General features: G+C 35.5%; 1 protein-coding gene across 1 annotated transcript; it reads left to right on the forward strand.

The window, feature by feature from the left end:
* Positions 1-1,707: 1,707 nt before the first annotated feature.
* Positions 1,708-14,780, forward strand: LOC132550175 (heat shock 70 kDa protein 12A-like). The gene is made up of 6 exons (XM_060214202.1): positions 1,708-1,800; positions 5,661-5,987; positions 7,271-7,492; positions 7,726-7,882; positions 9,979-11,029; positions 12,233-14,780. Exons 2-6 carry the CDS (start codon positions 5,667-5,669, stop codon positions 12,246-12,248), a joined length of 1,767 nt encoding a protein of 588 aa, XP_060070185.1. The 5' UTR covers positions 1,708-1,800; positions 5,661-5,666; the 3' UTR covers positions 12,249-14,780.
* The last annotated feature ends 3,987 nt before the right edge of the window (positions 14,781-18,767 follow it).

Raw genomic sequence — 18,767 nt, forward strand, 5'->3', positions numbered from 1 at the left:
AACGATTTTACCAAAGTGTTGTTAACACATAATTTCCACTTAAGTAACATCATTTCTACTTCAGTGTTTTAAGACACAAATTTCACTAAATATTTCTGATTAAGTGAGTGCTCTAACACACAAATTCATCTTCAGTAACATCATGTCTCCCCGTGTGTTTGAAACAGAAATGCCACTAGCCGATTTGGTCAAATAACGGCTAAACTCTTCTGGTCCGACCGCAGTACAAAGAAATGAACCAGGGAACCAAGTTCGTGCTGGGTGATGGTCCGGAGTGAGAGGACTGGCCAGGTGAATAAGGATAGCGAACAGGGCAGCGCATGCGCTACTCATTCACTTACTTACTTGCACAACTATCATTCACTTACCTGAAATAATCGTGACGTGGTCCTGACCAAAGTTTGTTAATTTCGGATTGGTCCGAAATCCAACATGACCGCCATGGCCGCCATTTTAAAAATACATTGAAAACACATGTTCAACTTCTTCTCAAGTGACATTGAGCTGAAACTTACCTGAAATGATCGTGACATGGTCCAAACCAAAGTTTGTTAATTTCGGGTCAGTCCAAAATCCAACATGGCCACAATGGCCGCCATTTTGAAATATATTGAAAACACATTCCTTGCCTCAATGATCTGACGTCCAGAAGATTTGTCAGTCTTCTAAGCAATGACTGTTCCGAAGAATCCTCTTTGTTGAAACAAATGACCATGATCCCCTTTCAAGGTCACAAGGGTCAAACGATATACGTTATAGAGGTACACGTGGTTAATTGTATTGCAGGGCCTCTAAAGCGTTTTAATTGCTCATTATGAAATATTTGAATATCAATATGAGTTTAATAAATGTGAATAATGACATTAGATTATAAAGTATCATTTTAGAGACAAAAAAATGATCTAATTAGGTACACCAGAGACGTAAATAACACAATAATGTGTTATGTACGTCTCTGGGTACACGTGTACATGTACCTCTATAACGTATATCGAAATCTCTTTGCGCTTTTGAAATAAACACCTCTCTGGTTAACGTACCATATTAAAACACATCCACGTCGACAAGTGGGTCTACTTGTAGATATGATGTGTGTAGACTCGCCAGATAGTAAACCTTATACAAGAAGTTATATCGGTGTCTACACCCACAGGACATAACGAGGGATAACAAAGGCATGTGGTGGTCAGATTGACGGTACAACAACGAATACGCCGATTTGTTATTTTTCTTAATTATAGCTAAGGGCACCAAGCTAGGAAGTGTTCTTCTAGCGATACAGATCAAGCAGGAGGTAAATTTTAAAGGATAAACTTTGTAAATATCTCGAAGGCCACACCCATATATAAGTGTGGAGTTTTATATGATAAAAGATTTATGTTCGTTTGAACGTAGTGAATTAGAATCATAAGTTATATCGGTGTCTACACCCACAGGACATGCGCATGTGTTGGCAGATTATGAGCCCCATCTAAGACTTGTTCGGTAAATTTTAAAGGATAAACTTTGAACTAAATAACAAATGTCGTTTACTATAATAAACGGCCAGATTCAATTCACATCTTGTGTTCTAGTTGTTATTTCTATGACGGTCTTACTAGCTTGCCATGGTGGAGGTCCGGTATAAAAGAAGTTATATCGGTGCCTACACCCACAAGACATGCGCAATGGGTACTTTCGGTTTGAAGGCTATCGGCCATGAAAACCTTAAGTGGAAGTAAATAAACATTTCTGGCTGATTTCAAGTGGGATACTTCGAGATCATCACTGTACTAATCTGCACATTACCTACATTGTCAGGTAAGATGTAAAATTATACGATTTTGTGGTGAGATATTGTACTTTGTCTTTCTTACAAATCTTTATACATACCATGTACTATATGCTACATTTTTGTATATGGACTACTCAAATCAGTATGTGCAGTGGTGTCATCACCGTTACCTTTTGGCTGGCTAGAAATACTATATAACATATGTGTTAGTACCTACTATCTCGAAGATCATTACCGAAAACTGCGCGGTTTGGTTGAACAGCAAGACGAGCCAGCAACAAAACGTTGTTTATATCGATTCTTGTGAAGGTTCCGAATCCAAAATAAACGGTAGTAAGGGGTGAATCTTTCTCAAATTTCATATGTTCATGTAGGTTCCCCTTGGTCCCTAGATATTGATCAAAAATGACAGACAGAGGTGATAGGAACTAGAGCGAAATGAATAGAAGAAGGGGGTAAACCAACATCATGCTTTTTAAATTTAGAAAATAGGAACTTTACCTCAAAAATTATCCGTTTGATTTAGAAAGAAAATGGGGTCATTATAAAACCAAGAGGATATCTTGGCTGAAGTTTGGTTTTTTATGGAAAATTTGTTAAGTATCGAGATGTTAATCGTTTACAGTCTGTCATTGATTTTAAACATATCGGGTATATTCTTATAACAAACAAGTTTCTAATGACCTACAAGCTATCGGTGAATTTGACTTCAATGTGTACCAGAAAACTCTGCTAGCTCTTCATTTGCGTTATGTAACATGGAACATGAGACAATAGGTCAGTGTTTATGGGAATGTCAAGAGGTGCAAATCTTACTTCAGAGATTTGAAACTCTTCTAGATTTATTACTAATTCTGTTTACTTATAACAAGAAGTCACTTCTTTCTGGAATAGTTACACAATATTGTAATCATGTTGGTAGTGAAGTTTTAATTCTTATCCAACATTATATCTACAAAACTAGATGCCATAGTAAAGCCCTAAACCTCAATGTTATAAAAGATCATTTCCTGGTTCAAAAATTTGTAAATAACAGTAGATGTGAGCCTATTAAGGGATATTTTGTAAAAGGTTGGAGAAAACCTCTTTCGGAATTATAATTATATAATACAAAAGGTATCCTTTTTTTTATTTTTTATTTTTTTTTATTGTTATCAATATCAACATTAATAATAACCCATTAATTTATGATTTTGGTTCTAGTTGGCAACTTTTTCATGATCATTTTAACCCTGGTTTTGCTTACTATTTTGCACACTTTTATACCATGCAACCATTCCCTTTTTATCTGATTTCTTTCTTCTCTGTCCCTTCCTTCTTTTGCTTTACTTATCACCTCCGTTCTCTAAAATGTGTGTACATGTATTTATGATGTGTGTTTGTATATGTGTGAAAGTGTGTGGATGTGTGTGCAAAATGAGTGACAGCTATTGACATTATGGATGTGTATAATTTTGAAATGAAATTGAGGTAATCATACATACTGGTAATTACATACCTACAAAATGTATATGACTGAGTGGATTTACGATGCTGATGCTGCTGCTGATGATGATGTATATTACACATCTTTTGAAAAATAGAAAGTTATAAAAAACAAAAAAATGACGGGTGGCCATCTTAGATTTTGAAAAAGAAAGTTCATTATTTGAGAAGGACAGGATTCATCTCTCTCAAATTGTAGATTTCCCGTTGGTTCCTAGTTGTCCCTTTTTGATTTTGGGACTGATTACAAAAACAAAATGGCTGACAGCTGGTCCCTTTTGATTTCAACAATGAAAGTTTATTATTGCAATCTGTTGCAATTTCTTGTGGGATCTCTTGTTAAGATCATAACTGATATCTGTATTAAGAGGAGTCTTGAATCTTGTATGTTCATTCCCCATGACTCCCAATTGTGCCAGTTTGATTTTGATACTGATCGGAAAAACAAAATGGCCGACAGAAGGCCAACTCGGATTTTTTATTTAATGATTATCACCCGAATCTATTCAGAGGAATGTTCAAATTTTGTATGATTAAGACCAAAAACAGGATGAACAACAAACAATGGTGGACGCCAAGATATCTGTAGGTTTTTTATAAAGATCATAACTGATATCAGTGGTTTATGAGATACCTCAGAGGCAATAATTGACTTATTTCTTGAGAAGTACTCCATTGATCTATCTCAAGTTTCTTGTATAGGTTCCTCTTGGTCCTTATTTGTGCTTGCATGATTTTGGGAATGATCAGAAAAATGAAATGGCCATCAGGTGGCCGCCTTGTATTTTAAAAAAAGAAATGTCATTATTGTTTCATTAGAAGCAGTGGATGGATTGCTCTCTTGTTTCATATTTAGGTTGCCCTTGGTCCCTAGTTGTGTCTTTTTCGTTTTGGGACTGATTAAAATAGAAAATAGCTGACAGCCGATGATCTTACAACAATGAAAGTTTTGGAAGTTTACTATTTTAATCTCTTGTTAAGAGCAAAACTGATATCAATATTAAGAGGTGCCTCAGAGTCAATAACAGACTTTTTAACAAAATTTGTTCCACAGAATGATCAAGATCGACTTTGTACATATCACTGGCCTGACTGACCCGTTTGTTTGAGGTCCTGAGACATGTGTTAAAGACCTATGTGACAACTCCCCATAGGAAAGTGTGTGATAAAAAAAAGGGCTAAGTCCTGTAACCTCTGTCTGTACAAGTTGCTCTTGTAGAAATTTTTGAAATAAAGAATAGGTTTTTTAGGTGGAAAATGGAATTCTGATGAGAGGAATTACATGTTTTCTTTTGCTGAATCGGTTAGTCTTGGACCATTTCAAGTAGACCAACAGTATGTCTGACAATATTGGATTTTGTCTTTAAATTTCTAGATTCCCCAGGATCGTCAGTCGTGCATTAATGAATTTGGGACTGATTATCATGTTTTAACCATTATCATGAACTTTTCAATGTCAATTCATGCATGATTTTTGTGACAATTTTACAAACAAAAATGATGGCATTTCGATTGTTCATGGTCTATCAACCAAATCAAACTTCATGGTTTGATGTTTGTGAAAAATACTAATCACATTGGATTGATTGTAACTTTTTACCTTGAAACTTTAACAGTAGTCAAGGGATACATACAGTGCTTTCATTTAAAAGAACCTTATTTCATTTGTCTTTGAGTTATTACAGGTATAGATCTACAAACTTGCAGAAAAGAATTTCACTGATGAAGTTGCAACATCTGTATTATGAAAATTATCAACTTATATCAGTAAATTAGAAGACTTTAATTAAGTTATGCCTAGTATATACATTGTTTCTGTTGCTTCAAGAAAGAAAATATAAACTTTTTAAAGTAAATTAAAAGGCTTTAATACAGGTTTCGCTATATGATGTTAAATTTAATAAATATTTGTGAAACTGAATCTTAATTGAGACCCTTCAGAATCGAACAGTTTGTTTCTGAGCTTGACCACAGTGTATGATGAAAAACAACCAATATTCACAAATAATCATGAATATATATTAAAAATGAATTACTCTTCCTATTATTGATACTATTTTGTTGAATAATATTGACCAGAACATCATTTGAAAGTTTTAGAGGAAATATTTAATGACAAACGGTATGGCTGTATTGTACTTCAGTTAGGATATTTTTTCTCATGTTCTCATTTGCGTATGAAAACATCTGTATATTCTTTCTGAAACAAAAATTATTTGTACCTCAAATACATCTAATGTTTAACCCATGAATTGAAAAATATTGTCCTAAACATTATATTTTTCAAGAGAATGGATCTCGAAGCTGTATATGTATGCTAATATCTGATATATCTTTTATGAAATCTGATTCCAATTTTAAGAATAGATATACATGTTTAAACTCTTTTATTGCTTTCCAGAGTGAAATGGCAGCAGCAGGGGGTAGAATATCAACTCATCTCTTTGTAGCTGCCATAGATTTTGGCACTACATACTCCGGATATGCCTTCTCTGCCAAAGATGACTTTGAAAAAGACCCATTGAAGATCAATGCCAATGTGTGGAATTCTGGTGCACGGTCCTTGATGTCACACAAAGCGCCAACAGCACTACTTCTCAACCCTGATCTATCTTTCAATTCTTTTGGATATGATGCAGAGAATAATTATTCACAACTAGCAGAGGATAATGAGCATCAGAATTACTACTTTTTCCATCGTTTCAAGATGGTTCTCCATAACAACAAGGTTTACACTTCTTCATTGTTTTCCACTTTAACAACAAGGCCTCTGGTTATTGATGGTTTCTCACATCATCAAGACCTGTGGTTATTGATGGTTTCTCACATCAACAAGACCTGTAGTTATTGATGGTTTCTCACATCAACAAGGTCTGTAGTTATTGATGGTTTCCCACATCAACAAGATCTGTAGTTATTGATGATTTCCCACATCAACAAGGTCTGTAGTTATTGATGATTTCCCACATCAACAAGGTCTGTAGTTATTGATGATTTCCCACATCAACAAGACCTGTAGTTATTGATGGTTTCTCACATCAACAAGGTCTGTAGTTATTGATGATTTCCCACATCAACAAGGCCTGTACTTATTGATGATTTCCCACATCAACAAGGTCTGTAGTTATTGAGGATTTCCCACATCAACAAGACCCGTATTTATTGATGGTTTCTCACATCAACAAGGCCTGTACTTATTGATGATTTCCCACATCAACAAGGTCTGTAGTTATTGAGGATTTCCCAAATCAACAAGATCTGTAGTTATTTATGATTTCCCATTTCCCACATCAACAAGATCTGTAGTTATTGATGATTTCCAACATCAACAAGACCTGTAGTTATTGATGATTTCTCACATCAACAAGATCTGTAGTTATTGATGGTTTCTCACATCAACAAGGTCTGTAGTTATTGATGATTTCCCACATCAACAAGATCTATAGTTATTGATGATTTCCCACATCAACAAGGCCTGTAGCTATTGATGATTTCCCACATCAATAAGGTGTGTAGTTATTGATGGTGTCCCATACCAATAAGGCCTGTAGTTGTTGATGGTTTCCCACATCAACAAGGTCTGTAGTTATTGATGGTTTCTGCAAGGGTCCTTAAGTTTTGAACTAATTAATTCATGCTTCAGTGTAGACAGCATTTCTATCCAGGGAACTGATCAGAAATTCTCACTAGTCAGTATGGAACAATAATACCAACATGACAACTTGCTTCTTTGAACATTTTCTTGAAAACTATGATCAGAGTCAATAGCTATTGTTTCTTTTTTCATTTGTATAAACATCAGATTTGCTTTTGATCTCACACTGTAAGCAAGAGATGAAAAAAGAATGTCTGTAGCAGAGGCCATAATGATCTTTATCTATTCTATTGAAGTTTTCTCTTTTCTGATTTTTGCAAACTAATGACCTTGAAATAGAGGAAGTGAAAACCATTGACACAAACGTGTGTTATATTTATTTGAATTGCCTCTAGATATGGTAGTATATTTTTCAGGCCTTGCGAAGGGACACAAGAGTTGAAGAGGTTACAGGAAAGAAAACATTACCTGCAATAGATGTGTTCTCTCATGCCATCCGTTACCTGAAAGATCACTTGATGCAAACCATCCAAAAGATGGTTGAAGGAATTAACTCTAATGATATCAAATTTGTAATTACTGTACCAGCAATATGGGATGACAGGGCCAAACAATTCATGCGAGAAGCAGCCAAGAAAGTAAGCTTTCTTTTTTATATTACAAAGTACTGACACAAATAACTTCATCAAATGACACTATATCTCATTTGTGATATCAAGTTGAATTATAGTACTGCAGTTGTCATATGAAATCAGCTATGTGATATAGTATTTTGACTTTGATGTTAATTATGGTCCCTGACTCACTTTACTGTTGTTTTGTTTGTATGTTCAGTCAATGCATATTTTACCCTATGATTGTTATTGATTAGGGAGGTATCAGAGAGACACAACTGTCTATAGCTTTGGAACCAGAGGCGGCCTCCATCTATTGTCAGAACCTCCCAGTGGAGAGAGCTGGAGCTGGAAATGAAAGTTTTCTTAAAGTTGCTAAATCAGGAACAAAGTACATGGTGTTGGACTTGGGAGGTAATTTGTGTTATCTTTTAATATCGTAGTCACTACAAGACGTTTGAAAGATTAAAGGCTTCTTTGTGTACAGACAATACATGGTGATATATTAAAATGTAAAGGATATATCTCGTGTATTGTCAGTCATCAAGTGCCATCTCTAAACTTTTCCTTTAAAATGCTACTCTGCTTAATGCTTTGGTGGATTTCAATCAAATATGGTTTGAAAAAGCAACCCCCTAGGGACCTGGGAATGGGGCCCCGAAAGGGTAGTCAGACAATACTTTGCTTCAAAACGCTATGCTTCCTTATTACTTGAATTGATATCATCCAAATTTTGTCTGTAACATCAGTCATGTAGGCAAATAATTTTTAAATTCAGGAATTTGATTTGACCCTTAGGGACTTGGGGGCGGGGCAAGTTGGGGAAAGTTAGTCAATATTTTGCTTAAAAATGCTTGTCTTTCTTAATTTTTCCTAAGTGCTTGAATGGATTTATACCAAGTGTGGTGTGAAATATCATCATGAGAATTCATCAGATTTGTCCGACCACCATCTGCAATTCTGTGGTTTGTCCATCTATTCATCGATTGTCAGATGACTGTTAAGGGCCATGGCCCTCTTATTTTGTAAAACCCCTGCAATGAAGTTGGGGGCAGGAGGGTATGCTGGAATCACCTTGTCCATCCATCAGTTTGTCAATCTGTCCGAAGACTAACTTCGTCTGGCTATGCATTTTCACAGTTTTCATGAAATCTTTTTAGAAAAATTGTGGGAAATGCCAGTACAATTTGGAGATGTGCCCACATAAATGAGTTTTTATTTCTCCCACTTTTCAGCGAGTTGTCCCCCTTTTATATAAAAAATGAAACAAATCTTGATTTTGACCAAATTTGGTATGTAGAGGTACAAGGGGATGCCAAATGTCACTGTATATGTTTTATTGTCATGACAACTATGCTGAGGCAAATTGTAGCCTCTTCTTGGTTGACATTTAGACATTGTCTGATTTTTACGTTATTTTGTATATCAAGGTATTAGGCAATGCCAAAAATTAATTTTCAACTGTTTTTGACTTTTTTGATTAAGCAAATTTGGTACATGTATAAACAGATTTTCTTCTCTCTTGAGGCTGGTGTCTGAATACATTTGATGATTTCTTTGCCCACATGAATCAAATAACTTATCAACAACATACACTAAATATACCAGAATATAGAAATGTACTTGGGGAACATTTAGATGTACATGAACTAACTGGGATATATGTAAAATAGCATGGATGTATGTGAACTAGCTGGGATATATATGAACTAGAATGGATGTATGTGAACTAGCTGGGATATATATGAACTAGAATGGATGTATGTGAACTAGCTGGGATATATATGAACTAGAATGGATGTATGTGAACTAGCTGGGATATATATGAACTAGAATGGATGTATGTGAACTAGCTGGGATATATATGAACTAGCATGGATGGATGTGAACTAGCTGGGATATATCTGATTAAGCTGGGATATATTTGAACTAGGTTGGATATATATGAACTAGCATGGATGTATGTGAACTAATTGGGATATATGTGAAATAGCTAGGATGTATGTGAACTAGCTAGATGTTTGTGAATAGGTTGTGATGGATGTGAACTAGTTGTGTTGTATATGAACTTGTTTGGATATGTGCATGAGCTGGGACATATGTGGAATAGTTGGGATGTATGTTAACTAGCTAGATGTTTGTGAACTAACTGGAATGTATGTGAACTTTTAGGATGTACTTGATATGAACTAGTTTTTATGTCTCTGAACTAGCTGAGATGAATGTGACCCAACTAGGCAATGTTAAAGTTTTGCATAATTATACAATGTATGATATTTACCTTATATATCCAGTAATAACCCCATGTATGATAATAAGCCCACTCATATCTATTGTAGTTTAGTAGAAATGAGTCCTGATATAAGCTCACCCCTTTATATTAAGTATGAAAAATCTCTCACTTTGTGAATAGATATCCCGTACCCTCTCACCTCAGCATTGTTCCATTTGACTTCTCAGAGGTTTGGTTTACAACAATAATTTATAGTCATATCTGTTTTTGATTTTAGGTGGGACAGCTGACATCACTGTCCATCAGCGACAGCATGATGGCACACTTAAAGAACTGCTTCCAGCAACAGGGGGTGCATTTGGTGGGAAATCTGTAGATGACGCATTCAGTGCTTGTCTTGCAGATATTGTTGGTGAGGAAAACATGAAGAAATTACAGGATGAAAGCATGGAGGATTTCATTGATCTTTTCCGAGAATTCGAAACAAAGAAAAGAGCAATTTATGAAGATAAGCCAACGAAATTATCAATAACAGTGCCTGTAACCTTAGTGGACATTGTAAGGAGAGATAAAACAAGGAGAAAAATGGAAGATGCTGTGAAATCCTCTCCCTTTAGCGAAGACATCACTTGGGGCAAACAGAAACTACAGATTTCAAATAATCAGTTCCAAAAACTTTTCAAACCAACGATTGACGGAATTATAAAACACATGGAAGGAATACTGCAACAAGGAACATTCCAAGATGTTGGGAATATACTAATGGTGGGGGGTTTTGCAGAATGCGAACTTGTTCAAAGTGCTATCCGTAAAAAGTTTGGTAAAAAACGGATTATTGTACCAGATGAGGCTGGTCTGGCTGTACTCAAGGGAGCTGTACTCTTTGGTCATGTTCCTCGGATAATCAGCAGTAGAGTTGCACAGCACACCTATGGAATTCAGAGTTGGCCAGCGTTTGATCCTCGCAGACATCCTGCTTCAAAGAAGGTTTTAATCAATGGAGTTGAAAGGTGCAAGGATGCATTCTTCAAGTACATAGAGATTGGACAGCAAGTAACACCTGGTCATTCAGAGTCACAAGTGTTTCAGGCACTGAAGCCAGACGAGGCAACACTTGAGTGTACTGTGTATGTATCAAATGAAAGAAACCCTGTCTTTGTAGATGATGAAGGTTGCACTCGATTAGGACTTCTCACTGTTCCCTTAGATCCAACACGTACAGGAGCAGTGGAGGTGGAAGAGACACTTATATTTGGAGAAACTGAGCTTCATGTTCAGGCAAAGGACATTGGTACTGGAAATATGTATGAGGCTCACTTTGACTTTCTGTAAGTATTGATTTTTAGGAAGAATTTTCCATCTTGTCAAACACCCATCTGTAGAAATTGAATTGACTTGACCCAAATTATGTCTAGATTCTATTTCAGTCCTCAAAAACCATTCTGAATATGCAGTTTGACCACTTAAACCACTCTTAAAAATAAAAAAAAAATATAAAAAAAATTGTAAACACATTTGCTGTGGAATGTTATAATTTTATTGCACACTGTCTTTAACACCTTAAACTTTATTCATATTTCAAACATTATTCATTTTACTATCATAATTTTCCCCTTTTGAGGCCCCCTTTATTACTTACATGTATACTTGTTGACTTTAATGTAATTAGAGCACAGAGTATTTCTTCATTCCTATGGCAATTGTTTTGCTGAATTCCTATCCTATTAGTGAATTTGGGATTAAAAGGTCAACTACAAAAGTCACTTGCTGAAAATATACTTTTATCATCAAATTTTGGTTCCAGTTCATAACTTCAGAGGGGATTTATCGATTTTGTTGAAACTTCAGACAGTGTTAGCTTAATAAAAGGTTGGATTGAAATTGGGGTCAAAAGGTCAACTTCGAAGGTCACTGTTACTAACAATAGACTTTTATCATATTTTGGCTTCCAGATGATAGAGTTGTGAATGGGTCAAAAGGTCAACTGTGAAGGTTACTTACATCAATAAACATTTATCACCATTTTTAGGGCCCTGCATCAAAGATGCAGGAAGCAAAGTTTGTCAGAATGAAACCAGTAGTCAACTGACCATTGTTCTAGGTCACTGTGTCAAAAGGTCAAGGTCATATATATACTGACAATGTAACTAGAATGGTTAAATTTACCCTTAAAGGTCAGACACAAAGCCTGATCTTTTCTGATATGTCAGTGTTTTAGTTTCTTTTCCAGATAATCACTTAATTGAATAAGGGATGTGTGTTATTAAGCACAAAAGAGTGCATGTAAAGTTTTTTCCATGTCATTTTCTGGTTTTTGCATCCTTCCTGTCAAGACACTGGTTTTTGGAGGGGAGACGTTTAATTTTTCAAATAAGATATCTTTTCATTGCTATCGAGGTCCATTGACTGAAAATTGATTAACTGAAAGGGGACGAGTGTTGAATGGAACACTAAATGTAGGCTTGTTTATGTTCACTTGATCATCAACGAAAGTGTTTCATCAACTAAATCCTGAATTTACTTTGTTTCAGGGGCGGTGGTATTTAAAGATATACTGGGAATGACATTGATCAGAGACGTATGGCAGCCATTGAGTAACCAAGATAGGACTAAGCTGTGATAATTAGGATTATACATGTGTACATGGTTGTGTATAAAACATGGACCAAATAGTGGTTATAAGTTTATCAGAAATATACACTTTATGTAAATCCTCATTGAGTAAGACTCTGGGGTAGAAATGAGATAAAGTGGTTATAGTACCATTATCTATTTGTTTATAGAACATTTATAATGTTTACTATCATTGGGCATACAATCATGATTCTGTGTTTTAGACGCTTGGGTGCCATATAAAAGCATCACTGACAGGACAGTGCTATCAAACATTTGTTTAGTATACAATAACATGATATCTGTATTGCTTACTTATATTCCAGAATTTTTATGTACTTCATAACATAGGATTGATGCACATGAAGAATACAAAAGGCAGAAATGATGTGAAGGCCAACACATGAATTAGAAAAGCTGAACAATATTACAACCAAAAGAGAGGGAAATTAATTGAACTAAGAAAAAGATCTCACTTGGCAATTGATATATTTAGTTTATCCTGCAACTGTCGCTGTCATTGTCGAAAAACACCTGCTACATATATTTTTGTTGTATTCGGCAGTGAAAGAATTACTTTCTGAATTTACTTGAATATTATGTCAAGAGATATAAAAAGTTGTTGAAATAAGAATTCTATATGTTGTGATGACAAATTGATTTATGAAAATTCATAAAAATGGTTGTTATATCAGATGAAGTTTGGAACCATAATTCCATGTGGAGCAATCACTTTTTGCTAATTCTAACTGACTTGTTTTTCCCTTGCATAGACAGTGTATTTGTAGAATATAGAATTGCCCAAATATTGGTTTAAAATGACAAGTAAAACAAAATTTCTATCAATGTGGTGTCCTGTTAAGACAGTGTTGTTGTCAATGTCTTCCTGTGGTATAGTATCTGCAAATGACTTACTGGTTCCGGTCATTGACTACCACAGGTACATTACATAACCTTTAGAGTTTCAGCACTATGAATGGAGTTATTGTCCTTGATCAACATACAGTTGAAACTCATTGTCTCCATATCACTTGATTCGAAATTCCATTTGAGTCAAAATAATTTACAAGTCCCGATTTTTTCCATTCAACATCTTTGTGTTTTTAGTTTGGATGACTTGAATTTCATTGAGTCGAAATTTCGGTTGAGTCAAAGCGATTTTTAAGTCCATTTTACTGTAAAGCAAGGGAAAAATCATTTGTTGTCTCGAACTTACTTTTCATCAAAACATTGGCACGTCTTCTGACAAAATAAGTCAATATATACACAGAGTAGAAAGTCACCCCTGCATAACACTTGGCTTATTACAGCGTATCGGTCCCTCGAACACTTTGTCACTTACAATTAATCACCAGTTTGATTATCCAATTAAAGTTTGGCTTCTTACTTAGTGTCACAATCCTGTAGCAATGACTTACCTGTTGTTAAAAATGTAGCATGTTTACATGAAAATATTTAGCTTGGTTGTGTGCATTTTCAGGAGCGATAAAAACGAAACCGTTGAACCAGTTCATACATTTTGATGAAATCTGATCCCCACAATTTTGAAAGAAACTTATTCTAAGTTTGTTAAGTAAAGGACTGTGATCGGGCACTTTGTCAGAATGTATTTTTCATCAATAGAGTCCATATCTCTGCGTGATTTGTTAAGTCTAATGCTTGTACAATGTTTCTGTAACAGATAAAAACTCTCCAGTGCCGCATTTATCATACATGTATTTATTCATCATATAGTCATACTGATCTGTAGCCTCATACATCGTTTCTTGAAGCCTATCAAAAGCAAATTTAAATTTCATTTTATTTTATTCCGTAAACTATATGATGTATATGTGCTTAGGTATTGTGCACGAGTGCGGAACAGACAACAATTAAAGGAGAAAGTAGGATAAATTCATTTGTTCATTTACTGCCATTTCAAATATTAGATTAAACTATGCTGTTTACATGCTATCGTAGCCCAACTTTGTTCAACCGTAATAAATGTCAGAAACTGATATCATCAGCCTTATTTATACACGAGTCGAAATATGGATAAATCAAAATATTTTCCACAGTCCCTTGAATTTCGAGATAAGGAGTTTCGACTGTAACTTTTTGTGGTGTGTTTTAATTAACTGATGTTAAATATATAGTATGTACTGAATCTGCTGATCAGGTTTCTTAAATCTGTAAATCATTCTATTAGTAATATAATAATAACTCATATTGCACTGCTTGATTTGTTACAAGTTATGAATTAACCTATCTGATGTATGTGTATCTTGAATGTGTTTCGATTATTATCGAACTACTGTCTAGGTCAGGAGAAATTCTTATTTCGATTCTTTTTCTGCAAGTGTTTATTTTTGTCATCATCTAATGTAAAGAGTGAATATTTACCAAATACGTTCCTATCCAATATCATGAATCATGTGCATTAGAGATCACCTCTGCAACAATCTCAAATATTAATGAATATTTTTAAAGGATTTAAATTTTAAACTATCAAAATTAAAATGTTTTTATTTGATGATTTCGTGTAACTTCCCTTTGTCTGTAAATGCCTAAACTTTGTTGAGTTTAACAAAAATCTAAAATCACCCAAAGTGCTGAACATTTTTAGGTCACCTGCAGAGACAATGTCACTGGGTTACCTGATGTGATTGCCTTTTGTCTGGCATGCGGTATCTTGATTTCTTCTCAAAAAACCTTCGACCCAATTTCACGAAAATTTTTCAGAAATCTTCCCCCATAGCCAAATGTGAGCCAAAATAATGAAATCTATGGTCCCTACCCTCTTGGGGCCTGAGGGGCTGTGCCAACAAGGGTCAAATTGACTCAAAGTCTTTAGAATCTTCATCACACAGATATGGTAGAATCAAATGTACTTCATGAATGGTCTTGAGGTGGTTTACCAACATTGTGAATTTCATGACCCTAGGATCACCTATTTACCTGTGGATAGTTTAATATAGTTTATATAACTAAATTATATTTGAGCATTATTTGTTTAGTTCCCATTGGAAATATTTCAGACTTCATAAGAATAATTTGTACAGGATGACAACTTGATGATATGAAAATATTGATACTGGCTGAACTTTAGGAGCTGATAAATAAGGCTAGAAGGTGTCACAGTGATCCAAGTTTCAAAAATCATCTTCTCAAAAGTCAACTATAGTATACATAGAATGAAATGATCTTTCTGGATGGAAGGGTCTTTAGGTGGCGCTTTATTGAAATTGTGAATTTCACGAATCTCAAATTTCACCTTTTGGCCCCCCTTTGTCCCTAGTTGTTCACCAACTATTTCTGGGACTTATCAAAATATCAAAAAGGCTTCTAGGTGGCCATCTTGGATATTGACAATTATAGTTAATCTTTTTATGCTCCCTGTAAATTTTTAGGGGAACATATACTTGCTGCCTTGTCCGTTCGTTGTCTTTCTGTCCATCCTTTTGTGTCTGGAGCATAACTTTGCCCATAATTAAGCAAGGATCATGAAACTTGGTGTGCATACATGTGTCATACTAGCATAACCAGATTCGTGTATACATTGTTGTACACAAAGATAATGAAATTGTTGTATACATCCTTGTCCAGGCATAACTTTGCCCATAGTTAAGCAAGGATCATGATACTTCATGCATACATTTACCAAACTGAGACAATATGCTGTGTACCAAATTCAGAGCCCTTAACCCCTCAATTACAGAGTTACTGCCTTTTCATAAAATTTCGTGTCTGGAGCATAACTCTTATTGCTTTTAATGATCAACTCAACAACATTTTGCAGATATCTATATTTTAAGACAAACATCACCTAGGAAGTACCAATCTATTTGCACCTCTCAATACGGTTGTAACTGAGTGCTTTCGTCTACAGATGAGTTTGATTGCCTGTTTTGTCTTTCTCCGGCAGCTTTCCGAAGTCTTCAGCACCCTAAGTCTGTGATGTGTATTCCGCCAGGCAGTAGTGACTGGCGCTAACACAGTGTTGGTCTCTTATGATGAGGTAGTTCAATGATCTGTCATATTTCAGCAGGTGGTACACTCTATTGTGTAGATAATCGGTCATATTTCAGCAGTGGTGGTACACTCTATTGTGTAGATAATTGGTCATATTTCAGCAGTGGTGGTACACTCTGTTGTGTAGATAATTGGTCATATTTCAGCAGTGGTGGTACACTCTATTGTGTAGATAATCGATCATATTTCAGCAGTGGTGGTATACTCTGTTGTGTAGATAATCGGTCATATTTCTGCAGGTGGTGGTACACTCTGTTGTGTAGATAATTGGTCATATTTCAGCAGTGGTGGTACACTATGTTGTGTAGATAATCGGGTCATATTTCAGCAGGTGTTGGTACACTCTGTTGTGTAGATAATTGGTCATATTTCAGCAGTGGTGGTACACTCTGTTGTGTAGATAATCGGTCATATTTCAGCAGGTGTTGGTACACTCTGTTGTGTAGATAATCGGTCATATTTCAGCAGGTGGTACACTCTGTTCTGTAGATAATCGGTCATATTTCAGCAGTGTTGGTACACTATGTTGTATAGATTGTGTAATATGTCATATTTCAGCAGTGGTGGTGTCATATTTTAGCAGTGTTGGTACACTATGTTGTATAGATAATCGGTCATATTTCAGCAGTGTTGGTACACTATGTTGTATAGATAATTGGTCATATTTCAGCAGAGTTGGTACACTATGTTGTATAGATAATCGGTCATATTTCAGCAGTGGTGGTACACTCTGTTGTATAGATGATTGGTCATATTTCAGCAGTGGTGGTACACTCTGTTGTGTAGATAATTGGTCATATTTCAGCAGTGGTGGTACACTCTATTGTGTAGATAATCGGTCATATTTCAGCAGTGGTGGTACACTCTATTGTGTAGATAATCGGTCATATTTCAGCAGGTGGTGGTACACTCTGTTGTGTAGATAATTGGTCATATTTCAGCAGTGGTGGTACACTCTATTGTGTAGATAATCGGGTCATATTTCAGCAGTGTTGGTACACTCTGTTGTGTAAATAATCGGTCATATTTCAGCAGTGGTGGTACACTCTATTGTGTAGATAATCGGTCATATTTCAGCAGTGTTGGTACACTCTGTTGTGTAGATAATCGGTCATATTTCAGCAGGTGGTACACTCTGTTCTGTAGATAATCGGTCATATTTCAGCAGTGTTGGTACACTATGTTGTATAGATAATATGTCATATTTCAGCAGTGGTGGTGTCATATTTTAGCAGTGTTGGTACACTATGTTGTATAGATAATCGGTCATATTTCAGCAGTGTTGGTACACTATGTTGTATAGATAATCGGTCATATTTCAGCAGTGTTGGTACACTATGTTGTATAGATAATCGGTCATATTTCAGCAGTGTTGGTACACTATGTTGTATAGATAATCGGTCATATTTCAGCAGTGGTGGTACACTCTGTTGTGTAGATAATTGGTCATATTTCAGCAGTGGTGGTACACTCTGTTGTGTAGATAATTGGTCATATTTCAGCAGTGGTGGTACACTCTGTTGTGTAGATAATCGGTCATATTTCAGCAGGTGTTGGTACACTCTGTTGTGTAGATAATCGGTCATATTTCAGCAGGTGGTACACTCTGTTCTGTAGATAATCGGTCATATTTCAGCAGTGTTGGTACACTATGTTGTATAGATAATATGTCATATTTCAGCAGTGGTGGTGTCATATTTCAGCAGTGGTGGTACACTATGTTGTGAAGATAATCGGGTCATATTTCAGCAGTGTTGGTACACTATGTTGTATAGATAATCGGTCATATTTCAGCAGTGTTGGTACACTATGTTGTATAGATAATCGGTCATATTTCAGCAGTGTTGGTACACTATTTTGTATAGATAATCGGTCATATTTCAGCAGTGGTGGTACACTATGTTGTGTAGATAATTGGTCATATTTCAGCAGTGGTGGTACACTCTGTTGTGTAGATAATCGGTCATATATTTCAACAGTGGTGGTACACTCTGTCATGTAAAGTTATTGTACACCTAGTGAAATAACAGTCAGAGGAATTCTTCATTATCTGTTTATTGGAGGACATGTTTCAATTTTCAGCTGGTGCTGACATCCCTTTCATAAGGAATATTACACTTTATGATCAAATTAAAATGAGTTTCATTTGGCCCTTAACAGTCATCTGACAATCAATAAATGGATAGACAAACCACAGAATTTGCAGATGGTGGTCGGACAAATCTGATTAACTCCTAAGATTTCATACCACATTTGGTATAAATCCATTCAAGCATCAAGGAAGAAAAGAATGGAGCAAAATCATTGACTAACTTTCCTATTTGGTGCCCTTTCCCCAGGTCCCTAGGGATCAAATAAATTTTCTGAATTTAGGAAATGGTAAGCCACCTGCATCAATGTTTCAGATCAAATATGGTTGAAGTCTACCAAAGCATTAAGAAG

This window comes from Ylistrum balloti, unplaced genomic scaffold, assembly GCF_031769215.1.
Source record: "Ylistrum balloti isolate Yb309-2 unplaced genomic scaffold, AGI_CSIRO_Ybal_v1 Utg370110, whole genome shotgun sequence".
Taxonomy (NCBI): domain Eukaryota; kingdom Metazoa; phylum Mollusca; class Bivalvia; order Pectinida; family Pectinidae; genus Ylistrum; species Ylistrum balloti.

Bases quoted from the DNA above. Each gene is read 5' to 3' on its own strand.
- LOC132550175 (XM_060214202.1), top strand. From the start codon at position 5,667: ATGGCAGCAGCAGGGGGTAGAATATCAACTCATCTCTTTGTAGCTGCC. The intron at 5,988-7,270 runs GTTTACACTTCT...TATATTTTTCAG, and splicing joins TGGTTCTCCATAACAACAAG to GCCTTGCGAAGGGACACAAG. The intron at 7,883-9,978 runs GTAATTTGTGTT...TTTTGATTTTAG, and splicing joins CATGGTGTTGGACTTGGGAG to GTGGGACAGCTGACATCACT.